The sequence below is a fragment of the Salvelinus sp. IW2-2015 genome, linkage group LG4q.1:29 (assembly GCF_002910315.2).
Source record: "Salvelinus sp. IW2-2015 linkage group LG4q.1:29, ASM291031v2, whole genome shotgun sequence".
NCBI lineage: Eukaryota > Metazoa > Chordata > Actinopteri > Salmoniformes > Salmonidae > Salvelinus > Salvelinus sp. IW2-2015.
In genome coordinates this window covers 83,875,311-83,893,420 of record NC_036842.1, presented here as the reverse complement: position 1 = coordinate 83,893,420, position 18,110 = coordinate 83,875,311, and the positions used below count along the sequence as shown (strand labels likewise).

At 40.9% G+C, this 18,110-nt stretch overlaps 2 protein-coding genes across 3 annotated transcripts in view; both read left to right on the top strand.

Annotated features, from left to right (window-relative positions):
• LOC111962667 (homeodomain-interacting protein kinase 3) overlaps nt 1–12,471 on the top strand; it is a 58,263-nt gene extending 45,792 nt beyond the window's left edge. The window contains exons 7-14 of one of the 2 annotated variants that reach the window (XM_023985925.3): nt 728–848; nt 960–1,069; nt 1,247–1,365; nt 1,470–1,628; nt 5,149–5,595; nt 5,721–5,977; nt 7,581–7,711; nt 7,866–12,471. In XM_023985925.3, the coding sequence (XP_023841693.1) occupies nt 728–848; nt 960–1,069; nt 1,247–1,365; nt 1,470–1,628; nt 5,149–5,595; nt 5,721–5,977; nt 7,581–7,711; nt 7,866–8,300 (1,779 nt within the window). In that variant the 3' untranslated portion in view covers nt 8,301–12,471. Of the gene's footprint in view, nt 1–727; nt 849–959; nt 1,070–1,246; nt 1,366–1,469; nt 1,629–5,145; nt 5,596–5,720; nt 5,978–7,580; nt 7,712–7,865 lie in introns of both variants that reach the window. The other variant, XM_023985923.3, reaches the window with a different exon arrangement.
• Nucleotides 12,472–13,049: 578 nt separating this feature from the next.
• The window catches only part of kiaa1549la (KIAA1549-like a), a 55,895-nt gene continuing 50,834 nt past the window's right edge, over nt 13,050–18,110 (top strand). Inside the window, exon 1 of the mRNA XM_070439855.1 lies at nt 13,050–13,593. Coding sequence (XP_070295956.1) covers nt 13,371–13,593 — 223 coding nt within the window. The 5' untranslated portion in view covers nt 13,050–13,370. The remainder of the gene's footprint in view (nt 13,594–18,110) is intronic.

Genomic DNA, 18,110 nt, shown 5'->3' with positions numbered 1-18,110 from the left:
AGCTGAGATGAGACGGGGCTTTACCTAGCAGAGACTTGTAGATAACCTGTAGCCAGTGGGTTTGGCGACGAGTATTAGCCCATAGAAACGCATTGTATTGTAACAGATTCATACACAGAGAAACAGATGGTGAAAAAATGAATCAAAAGAAAGTTTGTTTTGACGTGTCTGTCCTATATCTGAGAGCTATAAGAAAGATCAGGAAGTTATAGATTTTTTTGATGACAAATATTTAACCCCTATTTTTAGGCACTAAACTACTTCCATATACACGGAGTGTATAAAACATTAAGAAAACGTTCCTAATATTGAGTTGCATCCACCCCCCCTTTCCCCTCAGAACGGCCTCAATTCGTCGAAAGCGTTCCACAGGGAGGCTGGCCCATGTTGACTCCGATGCTTCCTACAATTGTCAAGTTGGCTGTATGTCCTTTGGGTGATGGAGCATTGTTTATACACACCGGAAACTGTAAAGTGTGAAAAACCCAGTCACGTTGCAGTTCTTGACAAACTGGTGCGCCTGGCACCTACTACCATACCCCGTTCAAAGGCACTTCAATCTTTTGTCTTGCCATTCACATACACAATCCATGTCAGAGTTGATGTCTTTTAATGCATTTGATTGTTTTTGTACCTGTAACTCCCATCTGAAAAATAAATGACAAAATAAAAAGTTGGTCACCAATGTTTTAAAATAAAGAAAATAATCTCTCCCACCTCTATACAGGCTTTGACGCAATCTGCTCCCTCTGTGATGCATCCTGGGATGCTGCAGACAGGAACCAGTCAGTTTGGGTGTAATGACTCCTTTCAGCCAGCCCTCATCCTCTGCCCCCCAGCCATGCAAGGTGAAGAGCTTTTCAAATTAGCGCATAGTCATTTCATGAAAGATACAACGTCATTGCTGGGTTTACAGTGATCATTCTCCGATCTTATGCTAGTGTGCTTATGTTTTTAAGGTAACCCAAACCAGCCAGGATATACAGTTAGGGTGGAAAACACAATACCGATGGTGACCCAAGCCCCTCCTGTACAGCCTTTACCAATGCGACCTGGAGTCATAGCACAGGTGAGACACTGGCTCACATTAGTGACACTTGTATACAATACAGGAGTCAGATGCTTGTCTCCACACTGGTCAAAGAGGTCAAATTCAAGTCAGGCTATTTCAGGGGTTTGGTGTTTCCCTCACTTAGTCTTAAAGGTTTATGGTCCACTAATGATTTCTGTCTTTTGTCCTTTGCAGCAACCGTGGTCAAGTAGAAACCAGCAGATCCTAGTACCAGCCTGGCAGCAAGTGGCTCCCCCTCCCACCACTATGGCTTCTGATACTGCGGGTGGCCCACAGAGGCTCAGTGACTGGGGGTGAGTTAGCTCACAAGAGAAGTTACTTTTTAACACGTACTTCACTTTCCCATTTCTTCACATTGTGGAGATAAAACTTGTATCATGTTTTGCCTTTTTTAAAGGAAAGTTCAGCAACACAGCAACCATTACAGAAACATGATGCAGCCTCTTCTAACCAACCAAATTGCCATGTCTGGTCCACAACCAATCAACATCGGCATTGCACACGTGGTGTGGCCACAGCCGCACGCCAACAATAGGAACCGGCCCAGTCAGAGCCGGTGAGATGCCCTATGTCTGCCCAATGTTTCTCCTCCACGCTCCAGTCACGTACAGGGTCTATGGCAAATCAATGCTGTTGCATTAACCTGAGTTCTTTGTGCCTGGTTTGATAAATTATAGTTTTTACTCAAATCAAAACCTACTCAGTTTATTTGTCACCTGGAAGTTAAAACTTCTTATGGCTGCAATCCCGTTAACGGGATCGATATGACAACAGCCAGTGAAAGTGCAGGGCGCCAAATTCAAACAACAACAGAAATCTCATAATTAAAATTCCTCAAACATACATGTATTTTATAGCATTTTAAAGGTAATCTTGTTGTTAATCCCCAAAAAGTGTCCGATTTCAAATAGGCTTTACAGCGAAAGCACCACAAACGATTGTTAGGTCACCGCAAAATCACAGAAAAACAGTCATTTTTCCAGCCAAAGACAGGCGTCACAAAAAGCAGAAATAGAGATAAAATGAATCACTAACCTTTGATCTTCATCAGATGACACTCATAGGACTTCATGTTACACAATACATATGTTTTGTTCGATAAAATTCATATTTGTATCCAAAAACCTCAGTTTACATTGGCGCCATCAAACTTTCATTAAATCACACATGTAAGATACCAAATTAAAGCTACACTCGTTGTGAATCCAGCCAACATGTCAGATTTCAAAAAGGCTTTTCGGCGAAAGCATACGATGCTATTATCTGATGATAGCACAATGTCAACAGAGAGAGTAGCATATTTCAACCCTGCCGGCGCTACTCAAAACGCAGATATAAAATATAAAACATGCATTACCTTTGACGAGATTCTTTTGTTGGCACTCCAATATGTCCCATAAACATCACAAATGGTCCTTTTGTTCGATTAATTCTGTCCATATATATCCAAATTGTCCATTTATTTGGCGCGGTTGATCCAGAAAAAAACAGCTTCCGATTTGCGCAAAGTCACTACAAATTACCTCTAAACTTTGACAAAACATRTCAAAGTACTTTTGTAATACAACTTAAGGTATTTGTAAACGTTAATAATCGATCAAATTGAAGACGGGTCTATCTGTTTTCAATACAGGAGACAAACTAACGCTACTTTTTTAGTCTTGCGCAACTCTCAAACAGTACACATGACGTTACACTGCTTTCTGATGGCCTTCTTCTTCATTGCACAAATGAATAACCTCAACCTATTTCCTAAGACTGGTGACATCCAGTGGAAGCAGTAGGAACTGAGAACAGAGTGATTAGAAATCTGGCTTCCCAATGAAAWCTCATTGAACAGACAGTGACTTTAAAAAAAATGTTTATGGTTAGTCCTCGGGGTTTTGCCTGCTACATAAGTTCTGTTATACTTACAGATATGATTCAAAAAGTTTTAGAAACTTCAGAGTGTTTTCTATCCAAATCTACTAATAATATGCATATCTTATATTCTGGGGATGAGTAGAAGGAAGTTGAAATTGGGCACGCTATTTTTCCAAAAGTGAAAACTCTGCCCTCTATCCTAGAGAAGTTAAGATGTGCGATGGAACAGAGCTCCCTCATGTGAACGCGAATGGTCAGAGCATGGTCAGGTCATAGTAGACCTGACTCATTCCTGTCTCGTTCGGCCCAGTAGAGGCATCACAGTAGAGGCATCAGACAAGGTTCTACAGACTGTTGACATCTAGTGGAAGCCGTAGGAAGTGCAAACTGATCCATATCCCACTGTGTATTCAATAGGGGCTGGGTTGAAAATCGACCAACCTCAGATTTCCCACTTCCTGTTTGGATTTCTTCTCAGGTTTTAGCCTGCCATATGAGTTCTGTTATACTTACAGACATCATTCAAACAGTTTTAGAAACTTCAGAGTGTTTTCTATCCAATACTAATAATACTATGCATATATTAGCAACTGGGACTGAGGAGCAGGCAGTTTACTATGGGCACCTCTGGGCACCTTTCATCCAAGCTACTCAATACTGCCCCTGCAGCCATAAGAAGTTAACCTCTCTGGTACAAGCGTCCCACCTCGACAACAGCCAGTGAAATTGCAGGGCGCCAAATTCAAAACAACAGAAATCTCATAATTAAAATTCCTCAAACATACAAGTATTATACACAATTTTAAAGATGAACTTCTTGTAAATCCAACCACAGTGTCCGATTTCAAAAAGGCTTTACTGCGAAAGCACATCATGCGATTATGTTAGGTCAGCGCCTAGTCACAGAAAACTATACAGCCATTTTCCAACCAAGGAGAGGGCTCACAAAAGTCAGAAATAGCAATTTAAATTAATCACTAACCTTTGATCTTCATCAGATGGCACTCCCAGGACTCCATGTTAGACAATAAATGTGTGTTTTGTTTGATAAAGTTCATCTTTATGTCCAAAAACCTCATTTGAAATTGGCACGTTATGTTCAGAAATGCATTGTCTCAAACATCTGCTGAAAGTGCAGTGAGCCACATCAAATTACAGAAATACTCATCATAAACATTGATCTAAGATACAAGTGTTTAGCATACGATTAAAGATAAACTTCTCCTTAATGCAACCGCTGTGTCAGATTTCAAAAAGGCTTTACGGCAAAAGCACACCATGCGATTATGTTAGGTCAGCGCCTAGCCACAGAAAACCATACAGCCATTTTCCAACCAAGGAGAGGTGTCACAAAAGTCAGAAATAGCATTAAAATTAATCACTTACCTTTGATCTTCATCTGATAGCACTCCCAGGTCTCCATGTTAGACAATAAATGTTCGTTTTGTTCGATAAAGTTAATCTTTATGTCCAAATACCTCTGTTTTGTTGGTGCGTTTAGTTCAGAAATCCAAAGGCACAATGCGCGCTCTCAACATCAAGATGAAAAGTCAAAAAAGTACAATAAAAGTTAGTAGAAACATGTCAAACGATGTTTAAAATCAATCCTCAGGTTGTTTTAGTCATAAATAATAAATAATATTTCAACCGGACAAAAGCTTCGTCAATAGAAAAGGAGAAACAAGAAAGGCGCATTCCCGATCACGCGCAGGACTCATGTCTGGAAATTTCCACTGGCCTCATTGAAAGTGCTGTATCTCCCTCATTTTTCAGAGTAAAAGCCTGAAACAATGCCTAAAGACTGCCCACATGTAGAGGAAGCCATAGATATCGTGAACTGGTTCCTAAGTCTTTGTATAGTGGATAGGCTTTCAATGGAAAAACAGCCTTTCAAAATAATAGTACTTCCTGGTTGGATTTTCCTCAGTCATATCAGTTCTGTTATACTCACAGACATTATTTTAACAGTTTTACAAACTTTAGAGTGTTTTCCTGCACGATTATATAATTATATGCATATCCTATCTTCTGGGTCTGAGTAGCAGGCAGTTTAATTTGGGCACGCTTTTCATCCAAAATTGCGAATGCTGCCCCCTACCCTAGTGAAGTTAAGTGAATGTTCTACCAAATCACAGATCATGTTGTTCTTACATAAACAATAGTGTTAAAATGTACTGACAAACAACTTCACTACTTTTACTTCATATTAGCAGCATGCACTACTCCCACAACAATGGCAACATCCAAATCTCAATGTGCCGCTCTCCAAAGATGGCCGACCGTGTTAGTCACACAGGAGGAGGAGGAGATGGTTCCCGTGGGGAGAGGCCCGAGGTGGAGGTTCAGCAGGAAAGACGACATGAGGAGGAGGTGAGCTGCTGTAAGGCAGTGGAGGATGAGAGGATAGACATGTCCCACCAGCAGCGAGAGTCTGTGGTCATCGACGACCTGCCCAGCCCCACCCTCAGCGTCATCAGCAGTGACACGGACGGAGAGGAGGGTTCCTCTTGCAGGTTCAAAGGCAGCCCTGACTGCGAGGCGTGTAAGAGCTCTCTGAACATGGAGCGGGTGTGTTCCCTCAGCAGCCCAGACAGCACCCTGAGCACCAGCTCCTCTGCCTCGGTGCAGTCCAGCCCGTCCCCCTGCAAGAGGCCCAACAGGTACTGCCAAACTGCATGTTTAAACGTTAACAACTTTTTAAAACTTGCCTGAGGGGCCAGTCTTGATCATCAGTAGCAAACATGGACATTTAGTTCTGTTATTGATTGCTTTTGTCTGTTTTCAGCATGTCTGAGGACGATGGTCATGAGAGTGGCTGCGAGACGGTAGACGGTTCCCCTGCCTCGGACTCCAGCCGGAGCCAGAGCCCCTACCTGGAGAGCCGCTACCTAGGCAACCACAGCCATCAATCTTTGAGCATGAGGACGAGTGGCATGGCCACCCAGAAGGAGCCCAGCAATCCCCCTGTGAGAACCATGGTGGTGCCACCTATGAAGGTGCTGCGGAACAACAACAGCATGGACCTGCACACAGACAGAACGGGTCAGTTTCTATTCACAGCATTACACGTCAAAATTGGTTGAGTATTAACAGTATGAATAGGCCTATACATTGTAATCTTTTGTTTCAGTTTTGTATAACATACAGGCCTGGTTGGAAGTGGTCTCTGTAGGAAAGAGGGTGCTTTGTGAGCCTGTTGATGTCTGAATGATGTGTGTCAGTCTGAGGAAATTAGGGAGAGTCTGTCACCTGTGCTGATGTCTGCCTTTCAGGTCACATGGGCGTGGCAGGCAGCTACCACTCCTTAGTTGGTCAGAGAGGCTATCACAGGTGAACATGGGTAACTTGCACTGGGCAGCCTGTCTCTCTGGCTGTGCTGATAGCTAGTTGCTGCTGAGTGAACACTTCTGGTTTGATCTGCTGTTCCTATTTTTCCCCCGATTCTCATGGATATCTATTTCTTCCCCAGTTCATCTTGGTGTGTTTTCATGTGTTTTGGATGCTAAAGAAAGTAATTCAGTAGACTCTTGAGTTAGACCAGCTAATTCATGTTTTAAGCATTATCGCAACCATAAAGCACTGTGGCAATGCTACACTCCAGACATGATTAACCTCGAACTGTTCATCTGCACTGTCAATGTTCTTGAATGTTCATTTACAGAGCATCATGTAGGTTTGCTTTTGAGGTGTACAGGCTTTTATATGCACTGCAAGTCAGGCTATGGGATGTGTACTGTAACTTGTGATTTATACTGAAGGTAACCTAGCTATACAAAGAGCAAAGGACTGTCCACTAAATGGGATTGGATCTGATATGGGACATATATTAGTGCCAACTTTTGTAAGTGGAATATTATTCCTGAAATTAGGGGAAGCCTAGTCAGTTGTAKAYCTGAATGCATTCAACTGAAATGTCTTCTACATTTAACCCAACCCCTCTGAYTCAGAGAGGTGCYGGGGGGCTGCTTTAATCGACTTTCCACATCATCGGCGCCCGGGGAACAGTTGTTGGGGGTTCACTGCCTTGTTCAAGGGCAGAACGGCAGATTTTTCCACCTTGCCAGCTCAGGATTCAAACCAGCGACCTTATGGTTACTGGCCCAACGCTCTTAAACTTGATCAGGTATTTTTGAATGGGCTCAATATATGGTCTCAATCCACCATATCGGCCTTCCACATCTGCGGTGAAAGGTGACAGAGCTACAGTGGTGTTTGTCAGACCATGAGACATCCCGAAAATCTTCTCACAGAAACGTATGTAGCGTCCGAATGGTTTTGCTTACGGTATGACCCCTCTAGGGAAAGGTGAGAATCTCACCAACATGTACATAATAGCATTAAGGCCAAATTCAGTGTTTCATCAAATAATTGTTTTATATGTATATTTTTATACCTAAAGGGGCCTAAAATTCAAAATCAAGTTGCTAAATGATCCTTGGTATGACTATTTGAAAACAATTCCATATGTTAGCTTAGTACAAAGAGCCTTTCTATCGGCCAAAGTGTGTCTCTTGCTCTCGCTCTCTGTTTATTTTTAGCAAGGCATGCTCTTGTTTCCTGTGGGTCCTTATTGGTCTTGTTACCCTGTCATATTGAAAGACACATCTTATCTCAATCTGAGAGCCTTTTCTTGTTTCTCTTGCAGTCTTCGAATCCTCATGCCAGTCCAAAAGGCGCTGTGCCCCTGGACGACTGAACCACCACTCCACCCACCACCACCCCCGGCAGCAACAGAAGATGACCACATTCCAGCAGCAGCCCCTGGGCTTCGGCCAGGTCAGTCCCCCCCTCTCTTCCAGGTTTTGGTTAAGTCATTCAAATCTAATTCTACCTGTAATTTGACTTTGTTTACATTTTAGTATTTTAGCAAATGCTCTTATCTAGAGCGACTTAGTTTGTAGTGGTGTGTAAAGGTTTTTCCCTCTGCCAGCCTCAGGTCCAGCAATACAGCTCCTGCCACAAGGAATGGAACGGAAATTATGGGCTGCATCGGCGGCCGCACGCTTACATCCCTCCCACGATACATGGCCACGCTTTCACCCCCACCCACAACTCGGGGCCTCACCCCCAGGCCACCCTGCTCTCCTATCCTCCCTCTGCACCCGTCGCCCACCACCTCCCCCACCTCCTGGCCTCGCCCTGCGCCCAGCGGCCCGTCCTACAACCCGCTTACGGCATCTCCCACCCTGGCAGCATTGTCCACCAGGTGACCATGGGCATCAACCACCGGCTGCTGCCCTCACCCACCATCCARCACCAGGGCCAGTTTGGGCCCCTCTTTCCCCCACACTCCTACATCGCCTCGCCAGCCTATACAGGCTTCCCCCTCAGCCCCACCAAACTCAACCAGTACCCTTACCTCTGAGCACCAGCCACCCAGGGCCGTAGGCCAGCAAGGGCAGCCAGAAGTGACAACGTTAACCAAGGCCTTCATCCGTCATCTCTCAAGTTATGACAGAGAAAGAACCCCCCCCCTCCCCCCGGGCTTCAACAAATCATGTTGGTTGATGATGATGATAGGATTTAAACCTTAAGCTGAGAAGAAAGAAAAAATTGAAAAAAGAATGAATCAATAATTAAGAAATTCTCACTTTTAATGGGTTTTTGCACTTTTGCTCTAGTGTCATTTGGAGTGTAAGTCTCACAGTACAGTCTCACGGTACACATTACAGTCTCACAGTACAGTCTCACGGTACACATTACAGTCTCACAGTACAGTCTCACGGTAGACATTGTTCTCCCTAATAATCTCAGCCCTGTTTCTCCCCCTTTTTCTATATTGCCTTCTACCTAGCATGTGTGCTAGTCACATCACTCGTTAAGCCATCCCAGTCTCCAGTGCTAGGACAGTAGATGTGTCTCCGTTGGTTTTTTGTGGTGGAAAGGTGTTCCCTAATGACATAGGTGTTTTCAGTGTGTACCGTCAGTGGTCTGAAAAGGTTGTTCCACACGCTGCATGCCTTCGCATGGGAAAGATAACTTAGTGGAGTTGTTGACAGTTAGATGTCACTCCTATGTGTACTGTGAGACTTACTACACCATAGCCTGTTCCCACACCTACTAGTGCCTTCAATATCTGAGGTTGTTAATGTTACTTCTGGCGTTTATAGATATATCATGTACTGGACTACAGCACTTGAATATCTGATTATTTTCACTCATATGCTTTTGCCTATCAGATAATCAAATAAGTCATTCTTATTTGGGCTCATTGTATTTTGGGGGTAAAGATTCACTATGCAGAAATCACTCTGCCATTTCCTGGTTGCAAAAATTCTAATGGTTTGCCAAATTTCAGTTTGTGACAAAACAAGCAAGTATAGAGTAGAGAATCATTGTACCATCTAAACCGCTGTGAAATATATTTTCCATAACCAAAAATACTGTATTTTCAGCTGTTTGAAGTTGGTGTACAAAAACTAAACTTAAGACCGGGAAGCATAGAAATACCGTACATAGAACATAGCTACTGATTCTTAGACTTGCTTTCAATGAGAATGACAGATCTAGAAAACACATTTCTATATATGTGAATTTGGTCCGGTAGCCCAAAAAGATACATTGCAGCTTTAAGCTTATTTTATGCTTTTGAAGCAAATGTTTATTTGGTTTTGGACTTTTCCCGAATGAACTAATGTACAAACAAAAGGTGAACGATTTAATATTTGATCATCAATTTCTAATCACTAAGTACTTAATTATTAACAGTATTGACACTGTTTTTTGGAACTGCAATACAATCTACATATAGCCGCTGGTTTTCTGCGTTATTGTATTTACAGTCTTTTTCTTAGCGTAATACCGATGTGGGGCATGGCATTGACTATAAACAAACATGCAAGTAGTTGGTTGATTCTTTGTATGATCTCATATCTTCAGAAAAACTGTAGTGTTTTGATATACCGTCTGTTAACCTAGTGTATCATTGCTGGACTATGTAGTGCTTGACAAGGTGTATTGGTTAAGTGCAATTTCCGCATTAGACAAAACTTATACTTTATTTTACTGTTCCATTTGTTGAGGTTTGTTAATGTGTCAACTGCTTATTTTATACATTCTGTCAGGGAGGAAATATATTTTGTGTGAGTTGTTTTTAATTGCTAGTGTGTGAATTAGGTTTTTGTCTTTTCTTACTTACAAATGAAAATGCTTTTTCAGCACCAAAGACTGTAATTCATCCCAAGCAAGGTAGCTACTCTTTCTTTTCCCATTGTCTTCAAGTATACTGTAGTCATGAAGATGGAATATATTGAGAAAAAATATATTTTAAAAAGGTTTGTTTTAAGCATTTTGGGCAAGTTATATCATATATCTTGAATGCATCATAGATGAGCTGCTATGTACTGATTACCACTTCAAAATAGCTGTGAATTTAGGGGATTATCTTAGTTCTTACTATGCATTCTTACTTTTGTATAGTTCTAATTACCATATACTAGAAGTGGGTTTTATTTGAGTATAGAGTATAGTGAATGGCATGAAGACTTGTTAGTGCCTCTGTATATTTGCTTTGATGTTTGAAGTGTGATTGGAACTACTGTATTACAAGTAATGAAATTAAGTGTTTTTTGTTTTGTTTGTAACACATAGCATCAGTATTTTATATTTTTAATCATAGGTTGGGTTCATCATTGCATACAGTAGTTGTGTTGACAATTTTAGTTATTGATCTGTTAACACCCTGAAAAGCCTAAAGATTATTCACATTATTGATTGACAGTTCTATATTACCATGCAGATTTATTTACTGCACCGCCTCTATTTGGTCCTCACATTTACATTGGCTTGTAAAGATGCCTTCACATGTGTAATATTTGTTATGAAACACATCAGTAAGCACTTCAATAAGCTCATCAGGTTTGGGTTGTGGCAAAATCCCACACAGTTTTCATGAAATTGCCGCGGTCAATGAAGTGTTTGACTAATATGATTTTTCTAGCCGTCTATTTTAATTAAGCCTATGAATTATTATTTTTGTATCTAAAGTGAATTGTGATAGATTTTCTACAGATTATTCTTATCTATTCATAATGGATCGATTTGAGGCAGATGGGGGTGAATTATTAAACATTTTTTCTGTCATAACTCATTAATCCAAACAAGGGTAACTGTCAAATGATGACAGATTATATTTTCTAATCTTGCTCGCCCTTTTGTAGTCTTTCAATACATTGTGGGACTGTGAAAGATTGAATATGTTTACTCACTAGCCCCCCAACTCCAGACACACAAATAGCATTTTTCTCACTCTGACAAGTGTCTACAACTAGTGCCTTTTCAAATTGTGGTCAAGAGAAGAAATGTTGGTTGATAACTCCATGGCCCCTAGCCAGTACCCTCTCCTGCAGAGGCAAGTGTGGCAGTAGAGTCAAATGTGGATGCTCCTCAACAGAGCCGAGTATTTCCCACCGGAGTGGTAGGATGTTAGGTTTATGCAGCCTCATGTTTTATCAGGACTTCTGCAGCCTGTTCAAATCCTCATGTTTCGCACATTTGCTATGAAGTGAGAAAGCACTCTGCTTTTGGACTCAAGTGTACAGTTTAGTAGAGCTGACAAACACAATGCATTCTTCTTTCTGAGGAGCTCTTCTGGGTGCTGGCTGTTATCTTCAGATCACTCAATCCCAATGCTCAACCCTAACCACATGGTCTGAATCTATATAGCTTTTCTACAGAACATAAAAAGACAATTATTCTTAGTCAGGGAATATTTTATACACTTAACACTCAACACAGTTTTGTCTCTTWTTGAACACGCACAAATGCAAAGCTTTACATACACTGTGAATGTATTTGTGGAGTTGACTTTTGGGGTGGTTTGCAGACATGACAATGTTTTTGTTGCATTTTTTGATGGCTACAGATATTTCTATTCTGTATATGATAAACATCCATATAGCAGCATCCGTTTTGATTGATCACTTGTTGGTATTTGCTTTAACAACCCACATACACACAGATTAGGTCCAAAGTTGTCACTTTTTAACAGTCTATACTGCAACTAATGTATTATGTTATGTCATGCTATTATAATTAATTCAGGGTATTTGTATTGTCCAATATGCTACTGCATTAATCTTCAATCCTTTCCACTTGGTTTGATTGCTTTGGATCTTGTTTGCAGTTATTTCACATGTTAGTATAAGTTGTATTACACTTCAAGTGATTGGGTAATACACGTAGTAAACAACACAGCATATAGACTATTGCTAAATTGGAAGTGTTACCGTTTTATGTGTAGTTTCTGTGGCTTTATTTTAATATGCTTTTTGATTTTATGCTACACTAGTTTGCCATGTAGCAACTGCACTGTGCAATATAATATGAGAACTGGGAAAATGTATTATTTTGGATGTAATGTCTCTTACAGTTTGCGGTCGTATTTCTCTCTAGTTCTCAGTGATTTCAATGTGACCAAGCCTTATTTACTTTGTCACAAAAAGCAGGTTTTCCTAGTGACTGTTGGAGTGTCAAATTTAAGAATTGATGGTGTACTATTGTAAAAATTCACCTTGAATAAAAAAAATATTGCTTCACTCTTCTTGTTTGTGACTTGTATTTTATGTGTAGTACAATAGATTAAATTGTTGACGAAACTGGGGTCCAAGCCAATAGCACCACCCAGTGCAAGCAGAGTAGAAGTGCAGTACCGATATTTTAACTTACTGAAAATGTGCATAGGGCAGGCTACTCACATCACATTGATTTACTTGACAACGTTCCTCAGCTGATGCCTGGAGTGTTCCGAATTGTAGCAGACGTTAATGTAGGCTGCCATTTCGAAACCAGACATTAAAAAAAAAAAAAGATATGTAGTATGTAGTGTATGTAATGCTGTTCTCAACTCTGATCTCATCACTAATGTATGCGATGCCATTGGCTAACCCTGGCCCCAGCTGGTGAAGCTGTCCTTTGAAGCTCAATATTAATTTACAGATATTTATGCAAATCAAATTGGTAATCGAATTATGATAAAGTTAAAAATAGGAACTATTTCGAGTCGGTTTAGGTTTGCCGTCTATACCCACAAGGGGTCGTCTGTTACCGTGAGGAGATTGCAGTCAACTCTGGCGTCACGCCGCGACGTGATATTTTTTCTAATGAAATGACGGGTTCGACTTGTAAATATTCCAACGGGGTAGCATAATTTATCACGTCTGCGTTTTGACCGGGAGCCGTTTTCCGTCCGAATCATTAAATGTACTTCTATGGTTATGAGTGCATCTTAGATTGTTCGTAAATAATAGCTTATTACGCGCTAGCAGGTCGACGTGGTGCATGGACTGTTACCTACAGACGCATTACACACAAGTTTCAATGCTGCCGCTTTCTGTCAACCTCGGGGAGAGGCTTTCGGAGAACATCGTCCGCAGTGAAGGATTTATCAAATGTATTTGTCAATATTAAGACTGTTAGATGTATCAAGGATAAACAAATGGCTTCAAAACATGTGCGTAACAGCCTCGATGATTTAATTGTCAGCGGAATAAACAATGCTCCCCCGATTGGCTCGATTGAATGGATAGGTGTGGGAATGGGAGCCACCTTATGTTTCCAGAAAAACGAAAAGACATTGGGACTGGATCGAATGTGGACTAAATGTATTTTATCAGTTGGAATGGTTTTGCTTTTAATGCAGTCTGTCCTAGCTGCTGATGGTAAGACTTATTATTTGGTTGTTGACAACCTGTTCGAGTAGTATTTGTCTTGCTTGGTAGGACTAACTAATTGGTCTTCATCGAGATGTTAGGCTGTATATGACCTGCGGGTGGATCGGGATTGTATTATATAAATATCTCAAATTGGTTGCACTTTTCTGGTGGAACTCTTCGTACCATGTCCCTATATTATGACCATCGGTGCACATACGCGGATAATGACCGTGGAGAAAGTAGCCTATCTTCTGGTTATTTTTGTCAAAATAGGAAATTGTGATTTATTACAACAATCAAGATTCTTAGGAGACCACTGATTTGCGCAATTTGCAATGTAGTATATGTGGAGGGGCATTCTAAAATATTACGCACAATAATCTGATCGCGCCTATTTTTGCTTTAAGCAAACACATTCAGACAATTAGACATGCTAAATCAATATAATTGTTGATTTTGTAATGTGGCCTCCCAGCCTCTTGTGTTTTTCGAAGGAAGAGAATCGCTGGTGTGGCCTTTGTGCCTGGAGTGGCCTGTGTTCAGCAGTCAAGACTGCAACGCGGACAATTATAATTACGCTTCTTGCTTATTTGATCGACAGTGATGGCAACATTTGTGGAGGTCACTTACCTTCTTGAAATAACATAACGTGTCATCATTTATAAATAATCGAGTATGCTGTCATACGAAGCAAAATGCCGCTAATGAGAGTTGTGTTTTTCTTTTCTGCCTTGAACCTGGTGTTTATAAGGCTTAAGCCTATAATTTGACCAAGGGTAGTAGTTTTCACCTAATTTTAGCTTTCCAAAGTGTATTTTTTTTCTACATTCAAGTAGGAAAACATATTGTGAATCAGCCATAGGCCTGCCCTAGCCTTTGTATTTTCAAGTCCTCTCAGATTGCTATTATATCCCTCTTTTCCTCCATTCATGAAACCATATTTGAATACCTTGCCATTTGGCTGTGGTCATGGGCCAGATCCACTTGTGGATGTGAGGATGAGGTGTTTTTTTTTTTAATGAGCCCACAGAGCTGTTGCATTAAGTCAACATGGAGCCAAATATGCTGTGTTGCCATGGGAACCGATCTGCCTAACATTCATTGTTTTCTGCCGGAAATATATAGCCTGCCCTATAGCATATGAATAACCAGTACAAACTCCAATTTGGTCTGCTTTTAGACAATAGTTTAAGATTGAAATGCTGTGTGATTTGAATAGTACATGCACATGAAATGCTTCTCCTTGTAAATTATGGCAGAAAGGATTTCACACTGCTCAACAGAAAACAACATACATGTTTGAGGTACAGTAAAGTGCATGCCAAGGCCTATACCCTTTAATTAGCAAGAAAACACAATTTTGTGCTCCATTTTATGTCCAATATTTTTCTACCAATTACACACAACTACACATTTCTTTAACCAGGTTTTCCAAGTTGTGGTCATGGCATGCTAAATCAACATTGGTGTGGAGAAAAGAGCAGCAAACTGGTCTTGGAATAGGCTGCTACATTCTGGTGTGCTCATAGAGTACACTACTGGTTTAGTGGGTTCTATTCAGATGTAAAGCCAGTGTATTTATTTATCACTAATTATGACCACGGTTGCTGCTGGTCACAAGGCAATGAATGCCCAATAATAATGCATCTGTCTTCATCAATTACTGATCAATTATGCTAACCAGGATTCCCATTCTGCTAATAATGGCTTTTGGTGTTTCTGTATTTTATGCATGCTGCTCCAGTTGGATTTCTCCTTGGTATCCTTTATAAAGAATTTGCTGTTCGACGGATGGTGGGAAAATGTGGGCCCCTCTGTTATGTCCTGCTTGTTAGCCCCTTATACAATCCCATAATAAAATGCCAACAATTAGGATTATACCGCAATCAAATATTAACAGTTGGGTTGCTTGGGAGCTCTTTTAAGAGAGCGGCCAAAACATGACCTGTACAGCACCTTTCCCCATACACTCTGCTGTGCTTCATTAGGGCGATTGCCTGTGCTGTGGAAGTTAATTATGCATAGCTAGATRTTAAATAGATATTTCCCTTTTACATGAAATACATTATGCATGGCAAGCCTCTATAAAGCATGTGGGTAGGATGAGCTTGTTGCCTAATTTGATTTCTAATCCCGATTTAGGTATAGTACTTATTTATTTAGTACTTATTTATTCCTGATCTTTGGGGGATTTTATTGATCTGAACAGGAGAGTGTTTGAAACACAGTGTGTTTATTTTTTGAAAATGATGTGCTAACACCTTGATGCAGAATACTTCATTTTATATGCACAGTACATTATACTGTATGCATATGTAATGCATGTTAGTATATTATACTATGTGTGTGTGTGTGTGTGTGTGTTTTCCAAACTTGGTCCTGGGGCCTTGGTTTTTGACCTAGCACTACACAGCTGATTCAAATAATCAAGCTTGAAAAACCAAAACGTGCACCCATGTGAGGCCCCAGGACAGAGTTTGGGAAKCCCTGTAGATGCCTACTACTCTGCTGCATAGCAGCTCGAAGTCCAGTTACTGTGTGTTTATGTTCCCTTTTTAACACTGTAATTCTATCATAGGGACACATAAAGGTTTCTCAAAACTGTATGACAAGCTTAATGTCCCCGGAGATTGTTCATCAAAACGCAGGGAATAGCGTTGACCCCAAACCAACACATTAGGTAACAGGGATTTTACAGTAAGTCTTTCATGAAAATGTAATCAATCTTCTTAAGATTAAATTACGAATATCCAGATGGATTTATGTCTCCGTCTCCTTGAGCAGTTCTGAACTCACAATGTATTAGAACACCCTTTCGTCATCGCTCACAGTGACTGCTGTGTGACGGCCTTGATAGTTGCTGCCTGCTGTATAGCAGCAGTTGTTCAATTTGTGTTGGCCTGGGAGACCTCATGACTGACTGAAGAGAAAAACACAAAGAGAAGGGCTGGCTGTCTGGCCTCATTGTCGACCTGAGCAGACCAGGAGATCAAACTGAAAGAAACTGAAACAGGAACAGACAAAAATAATCAATCAATCAATCAAATGTATTTATAAAGCCCTTCTTACATCAGCTGATGTCACAAAGTGCTGTACAGAAACCCAGCCTAAAACCCCAAACAGCAAGCAATGCAGGTGTAGAAGCACGGTGACTAGGAAAAACTCCCTAGAAAAGCCAGAACCTAGGAAGAAACCTAGAGAGGAACCAGGCTATGAGGGAGAAATAACTGCTTTGATTCATTTCAGCACTACCTTACAGTAGCTGTGTGTAGTTATTTATCTGGCACAGCTTAATTAGAGGGCTTTGCAATAGTGCTGGATACCTTGAAGGTAAAGCAAACTAAACCTGTCTGGAACAACCCCATTTACATTTTAGTTTGCAGCTTTAGTGTCTGTTTAGAAGCCACTTGTATCCTCAACCTGCGGAGAGCTGCAAAGATGCTGCTCACTGTATGACTGTCTATTATGTAATGGGAAAGGAGAGCCAAGTGAGTTCTGGCCTGTTTTATGAATACTATATTCCATGGAATCATTGACACTGACCATAAGAGCCATTTAACAAAAGTGTTTCCTATGAGAGTCACGGGATCATGGGTGACCTCTATCAGATGAATGCTTCTGATTCCCGAGACAATAATGAAATGGCTTCTGTGCTCACGCCATATGCACCTGCAAATCTCCCACTATGGTAGCTTATGAAACAGAGCTTTGAGCCACAGTGGTTCCTTATTGGACCTGTGAAGTCACATTTGTTTGTGCAGCAGTTTTGGCATTTATTAAATAAAAAATCAATGCATACTTTTATGTTCAAAGTCTATCAATTGAAGTGCTCACGCTTCCCTGGGATAGACTATAGCTAGGAGCTTCATGATTTACCGTTTGGCCGCTTGAGTCAATATGAATTCATCATAAAAAATACAATTTGTAGGGCCTCCCGAGTGGCGCAGAGGTCTAAGGCTTGTATCGCAGTGCTAGAGGCGTCACTATGTTTCAGAGGACGCATGACGCGACCTTCGCCTCCCGAGCTTGTTAGGGAGTTGCAGCGATGAGACAAGATAGAAATGGGGGGGGGGGTAGAAAAAAAAAGAATACAATTTGTATACATGCCTGCCAGTGTGCTGTATGTGAGTGTGTGCATGCGTTTAACACGTAGCTACACAAGGTCAGGTGACTGACTGTGTCCTAAATTCTTTCTAACCTTAGTGCCAGTTCTGACAGTTGATCGTTGTGACAACTGTGAATTCCTCACACGCTATCTGCATTTGAAAGAAGCTATAGAGACGGAGCGGAAAAATATTCTGATAATAACAATTTTGGTTTTAAGGCTATTGTATGCAAGTCAAATGTACACTTGCATTTTCTGTTGAATTATGTACATTTCTTTATGAAAATGTTGACAAAATATATWTTTTTTAATGATCAGTAAGGCCCTACACTAATTGTAATTAAGGTCAATCATGTCAGTATCTTGTTTCGTCAAAAGGCCATACGCTGCTTCTAATTCATTGGGTTTTTAGTGTTGG